Below are 5,871 nucleotides of genomic sequence, written 5' to 3'. Positions count from 1 at the left end.
TTAAATACGACAGTTTTTAAACCTTAAAATACTTCTGTACTGATTTTAGACCATTATAATGACAAAAAAATAATAATAAACATTGTTAAATATAATTTTAAGAAATAAAAAATGTGCCATGGTCCTGTGCATTTTGTGGACGGGAGGGAATATGAAAGAAACAAACGGAGTTACATGCCAATCAACATGCAACGATCTCATCCTTTCCACACAAACTCCCCAACCATGCACCACACATCACTAACTACATCTTTATGCTTGCAATTTGCCCCTCTTCCTTGTTCATAATGTCGATATTACCCCTCGTATTCCTTCCTCTACCCTACAGTTGCTTTTCGCATTCAAAATAAGACCCTCTTTTCGTAATTTTCTCAGCGCATCATTTGTTGGATTAACGTTGCTTTGAGACTGATTTGAGGTTCAGGTTCTCTATCCTGTTTATTCCACAATACTTTTTCAGTTCAGCGTTGATGTTCTTATTTGAATAAAGAAAACGAAAAAAGAGCCCTGCTCTAGCAAGCCTTTAATGCTCCTAGTCCTGAAGAAAATGTACGAGGAATCTACAAACATAAAAAAAGATTGCCTTCAGCCTCAACAATTACTGATTCAATCTGTTTCCTTTCTTTTTCTGCTTCACCATCGACTGTAACATAGAAAAAGCATCGTGCGTGAGCTACAGAATCAGTACCTGCCATGGTGGATCTTGCAGAGAAAACTGTACCAGCTGGTGGTGACTTGTCTCTGAAAAAGAAGGAGCTTCTTTCTAGTGCCATGAAGAGAACAAGTGAATGGTATGCTTCTTGTCTTCTGAAACTAATGCTTTGAATGCTTTTTGTCATTGTTGCCTTCTGTTGGATAGACTGAACTATGAATTGAAATACTTGATTACAGGATTTTCTCACAGGAGATTCCAAGTGATGTCAACGTTCGAGTTGGGGAAGATTCCTTTTCGTTACATAAGGTAGCGAACCAATTCAAACACCACTCTTTGGTACATATATCAAACTTAATACTAATAGTTTCAAGAACATGGTAAGAAACTAACAATTTCTCACTCTTGTTATTCGTTCACGTGTTGTAGACCTCATTGGACTCTTGAGTTTATATCGAACGTTAGGAGTCTCTGCATGTTCAATAGATTGAACATCTCAATTGACTGTTTACTGGTTACGTGCCTTTTTGTTAACGTGTCCAACCTTTTGATTTCTGCCTAAAACTAGAACTGGAGTCAGGAACAAGAAAAGTGTATGCTATGATTTGGCGTATGGATAATATTGAATTCTCTAACACGTCTCCTTCTTTAATTGCAGTTTCCGTTAGTCTCCAAGAGTGGATACATTAGGAAACTCGTCTCAGAATCTAACGATGCTGACGTTTCATTCATCGAACTCACTGATGTTCCTGGTGGAGCAGAAGCATTTGAGCTGGCAGCAAAGTTCTGCTATGGAATAAACTTCGAAATAAATGTTGAAAACATTGCCACGCTACGCTGTGTGGCTGAGTATCTTGAGATGACAGAGGAATATTCGGTTGGAAACTTGGTGGGAAGGACTGATGCTTATTTGAACGAAGTGGCACTGAAGACCATTGCAGGGGCCGTATCTGTTCTGCACATCTCAGAGACTCTCCTTCCGATAGCAGAGAGAGCAAAGTTGGTGAGTCGATGCATAGATGCCATTGCATATATAGCATGTAAGGAAAGTCAATTCTGTTCATCTGCAAGAAGAGAGAGTGACACTGAGGGAGTGGTGTCTTCCGTGGCATCAAACCAGAAACCAATAGTAGATTGGTGGGCTGAAGACATGACTGTGCTCAGAATCGACATTTTCCAAAGAGTTATAATCGCAATGATGGCAAGAGGGTTTAAACAGTATGCCATTGGTCCCATCCTAATGCTATATGCTCAGAAATCTCTACGAGGTTTGGTGAGATCCCTCTCTAGAATGATGGAACAGTTAAAAGTAAATATGATGTTATGGATACATTGGTTAGTGGATTCTGTTCTTAACTCTTATCTTTCCCTTTTTTGAGGAACAGGATGTGTTTGGAAAGGCAAGGAAGAAGATTGAGCCGCGACAAGAGCATGAAAAGAGGGTTGTTTTAGAGACAATCGTGAGCCTTTTGCCAAGGGAGAAGAATGTGATCTCAGTAAGCTTTCTTTCAATGCTGCTCCGGGCAGCAATATATCTTGAGACTACGGTTGCTTGCAGGCTTGATCTGGAGAAGAGAATGGCCATGCAGTTAGGCCAAGCTGTTTTAGATGATCTTCTCATTCCTTCCTATTCTTTCACTGGGGACACATTGTTTGACGTGGATACAGTGCAGAGGATCACGAGTAATTACCTAGAATCTCAAACGGGAAACCACTTAGTCCACAATGTAGATGATGAATACTTTTCTCCTCCACAGAGTGATATTGAAAGGGTTGGGAAATTAATGGAAAACTACCTTGCTGAAATAGCCACCGACCGAAATTTACCAGTTCCAAAATTCACCTCTTTGGCAGAATTAATTCCTGAACAGTCCAGACCAACAGAAGATGGGATGTATAGAGCCATAGACATCTATCTCAAGGTTCATACCAAAATCCTTTTTCTATATCAAGTTAATCATACTCTTGATTTGATATTTGCTTTCATACACGTAAAATCACATTGAAATACCGATTAACGTATTTTGGATGACTATTTGCTTCTGTGTTTCTGTAATCAGAATTGGTTTGAATTGAAATGACTTTTGAATCGGATAAAAGATTTATTATATCAATTGTGATACTAATCCAATTTCGACATAGAATTATTTACACGAAAGTTTATTCTGAATTAATGCTGATAAACTTTGATTTGACTATTCGCAGGCTCATCCTGCTGTAAGTGACATGGAGAGAAAGAAAGTCTGCAGCGTGATGGACTGTCAGAAATTATCTCGAGAGGCATGTGCACATGCTGCACAAAATGACCGGCTACCTGTCCAAACCGTGGTTCAGGTTCTCTATTACGAACAGCAACGGCTTCGCGATGCTATGAATGGCAACGGAAGCGGGGAATCTTCGGTTGATTCCAAACTGAACGTATACTCCTCTGAATTTCATCCGGTTTCAAATGAGCTCTCTACTCTACGAAGAGAAAATGAAGACCTGAAATTAGAACTAGTGAGATTGAAAATGAGACTCAAAGAGATTGAGACCAGGACACTTAAATCTGCAGTGAACAGTCCTGCGGTGAGTGTTTCACCTTCTGCTGATAAACCTCCTTTGCCTCGAAGATCATTCATAAGTTCAGTTTCCAAAAAACTTGGACGGCTTTCTCCGTTTGTGCGTGCCGATGGTGTTGCACCTTTTGGCAAAAGTCGCACTAAACCAGATAAGAATCGACGCCACTCCATTTCCTGAGGCTGTTGATAGTTCCTGGTGTCAGATTAAAGGTTCTTCCTTAAATTCACGGGGATAAAAAATACAGGATTAGTGTTTCAAAGTTTTTGCTTCATCTTCATTCCACGTAAATTGTAAGATCATGATCCTTTGGTGTGAACTATGTTTTGAAGTTTGATGAAAAATTAAATATAATTCTAGACTTGGATTGATTTCAATCTGGTTAGGGCGGGCTGTACTAAGGCTGCAATACAAGAATAATAAACTTAATTTAACGTTGCTAGTACTTGCAAGAATCGTAATTCTTCCCATCAATCTAGCATAAATCAGTTAAGAATCCCAGATAGCAGAATATATTGGATTTTCATTTCATTCACTTATATCATCGTAGCATCTTGTTGAAAACAATTCTGTAAAGTTATTCATTTTCTACTATTAACTGTGATCAGGAGAGAGATAGGAATTGAAATCAACTGCATTTCGTACAATATTGACAATGAATCGTGATGATTAGCCCCTCAAAAAAATCATATCATCAATGAAGAATGCAAATGTGACCCAGAGCACTTTCATATTCATTCACTAGACTATAAAAGTTAGGTGGGCTGCTTCTCGGAGTGAGATCATGTCTTCATAAAGATAAATGGACCATAAAGTCACTGGAAGAATACAAAATCTGATAACTGCAGTTGGTGGGGTCTATGTAAAAATTATGAAGTCCTTGGAGATAAAAAGCTTCTCTAAAGGGAATAATAGACCAATAGTTCAAATGACAGCCTTGCATTGTCGGTGCTGGTGTCTAAAGCCTAATCATGACGAAAAGAAAGAGATCATGCTTCGGTTTCGAATTCATGAATATTCTAAAGGCATGAAATGTTGTAAGTGAAAACATCTTTTGGGACAGACATTACCAAAACGTGTTAAAAAGATGTTAACTACCTGGAAGAGAATATGCTGTTCATATTTTAAAGCCTCATCCGCAGATTTTTTTTCCCAATGGCATAAAATTGGAGCATGAGCTGAAAAAACCTTGAAAATGTTTTATCCACGGAAGCTTTCGCGGTACGACTTTCATTAAATGACTTGATTAATTTAGGGGGACGGCATGTATTGCTTTCTCAGGTAGGGGCTAATAAAGGGCTTGGTGACCTCAGACACAGCTCCATGTTTCATGGTTTCAGATGTAAAATGATGTAAATCTGAATAGTCACAAGACCAAAGAAATATCAACCATAGGTGATTCCGGAATCATAATTGGTTTCTATAACCATGAAAAACAAGTAAGATTTATACAAGACATAATCACACCCTCATCATTAATAACTACGAAGAAAATTTCAAAGAAACACCGCTCACAAAATTAGCCTTGAACATCAATTAAGTATACATACATTGACCTTAGAATATTTTTAGGTCGTGTTCATGCTCAACACTCATAAAAACCAAGGTGGCTGCTTCGATTTCTCTTCTTTTAATCGTTCTTCAATATCATAACTGTTTCTAATTCCACTTTGACACCCTCTGGTTGAATGTGGCACCTGGGCAAGACCAATTATACCTCCACTTCAATTCTTCTATAGTTGAATGACTGCTATGACGTGTCTTCAATCTTGTCTTGCTTATAAGGCTGGATCCAGTAGAAGAAGAAGACAAGCTATGTGCTGAACCTGAAGTTAGAGGTGTCTCTACTTTCTTACGATTGTAACATGAAGGGCCTAGTGTCAGCTCAATCTCGGTCTCGTTTATAATCTCTAGAACTCCGTTGCTGTCAGATTGTGCAGTGTCCTCGGTGGCTGGTATTTCAAGATCAAATTTCAATTTAGGATTTTTCAGTGCACCTTTATGGCAACCATGTTTAGTTAGACTAATCAAATTTGTTAAGTTCCATCCTCGTTGGTTTACTTCAATGCCTCTGTTGGCTTCCGTATTTTTCATCAATATCTTCTGAATCCCATACAAACGGTGAAGTTCATACACCTGTAAACATTTTCAGGGCAATCAATACTCTAATGAAGTTGATCGAGAACAAATGGCTCAAAGGAACATACAGAAAGAGATGAAGTACCTGTTCGTTGAAAGTGTCTTGGTGTTTTAGCATTGTCATCCGCATGTATTCTTTGTCGCAAGGCCTAATAAGCTTCTCCATGGAGATTTGTTCAGCTTCTTTAATGAAGTTAACTAAACTCCTTATGTTGGAATGTTCAGAATGCATTTTTATGGTCTCACCACATTAATATTAGTAACCACAGTTCAGCTGAAATGAGGAAAATATTAACTTACAGGGTAGTTTGATCAATCAAAAATGTTTTTCTATGAGAAAAAAGTAGCCTAATACAGAAATAATGGCATCAACATCCATTGCTTATCTCATTCCACAATTTTGGACCACAATTATATGAAATAAATGAATTCTCAACGACAAAAATAAATAAATCTTGGGATGTACCTTTTCTTGTTGAATTTTCCTACCATGATAACTTTACGCACATATCAAGGTATAG

At 38.1% G+C, this 5,871-nt stretch overlaps 2 protein-coding genes across 3 annotated transcripts; one reads left to right on the top strand and one right to left on the bottom strand.

The window, feature by feature from the left end:
- The first annotated feature begins 370 nt into the window (after positions 1-370).
- Positions 371-3,588, top strand: LOC108334742 (BTB/POZ domain-containing protein SR1IP1). 2 transcript variants are annotated; one of them, XM_017570677.2, is made up of 5 exons: positions 371-791; positions 892-961; positions 1,311-1,925; positions 2,038-2,574; positions 2,858-3,588. In XM_017570677.2, the coding sequence occupies exons 1-5, from the start codon at positions 694-696 to the stop codon at positions 3,389-3,391; spliced, it is 1,854 nt and encodes a 617-aa protein (XP_017426166.1). In that variant the 5' UTR covers positions 371-693; the 3' UTR covers positions 3,392-3,588. The 2 variants fall into 2 exon arrangements, with proteins under 2 accessions (XP_017426166.1, XP_017426167.1); XM_017570678.2 differs by having other exon boundaries at positions 714-791; positions 892-1,032.
- Positions 3,589-4,610: 1,022 nt separating this feature from the next.
- On the bottom strand, positions 4,611-5,647 carry LOC108335494 (uncharacterized). The gene is made up of 2 exons (XM_017571517.1): positions 5,436-5,647; positions 4,611-5,347 (listed from the first exon to the last, which is right to left on the bottom strand). The coding sequence occupies exons 1-2, from the start codon at positions 5,580-5,582 to the stop codon at positions 4,871-4,873; spliced, it is 624 nt and encodes a 207-aa protein (XP_017427006.1). The 5' UTR covers positions 5,583-5,647; the 3' UTR covers positions 4,611-4,870.
- Positions 5,648-5,871: the final 224 nt, after the last annotated feature.

This window comes from Vigna angularis, chromosome 10, assembly GCF_016808095.1.
Source record: "Vigna angularis cultivar LongXiaoDou No.4 chromosome 10, ASM1680809v1, whole genome shotgun sequence".
Taxonomy (NCBI): Eukaryota; Viridiplantae; Streptophyta; class Magnoliopsida; order Fabales; family Fabaceae; genus Vigna; species Vigna angularis.
This window is presented reverse-complemented; position numbering and strand designations above follow the sequence as displayed.

Excerpts from the sequence above, each read along its gene's own strand:
- LOC108334742 (XM_017570677.2), top strand. The coding sequence starts at position 694 with ATGGTGGATCTTGCAGAGAAAACTGTACCAGCTGGTGGTGACTTGTCT. Across the intron at positions 792-891 it reads ATGAAGAGAACAAGTGAATG|GATTTTCTCACAGGAGATTC; the intron begins GTATGCTTCTTG and ends ACTTGATTACAG. Across the intron at positions 1,926-2,037 it reads AGAAATCTCTACGAGGTTTG|GATGTGTTTGGAAAGGCAAG; the intron begins GTGAGATCCCTC and ends TTTGAGGAACAG.
- LOC108335494 (XM_017571517.1), bottom strand. The coding sequence starts at position 5,582 with ATGCATTCTGAACATTCCAACATAAGGAGTTTAGTTAACTTCATTAAA. Across the intron at positions 5,348-5,435 it reads AAGACACTTTCAACGAACAG|GTGTATGAACTTCACCGTTT; the intron begins GTACTTCATCTC and ends AAATGTTTACAG.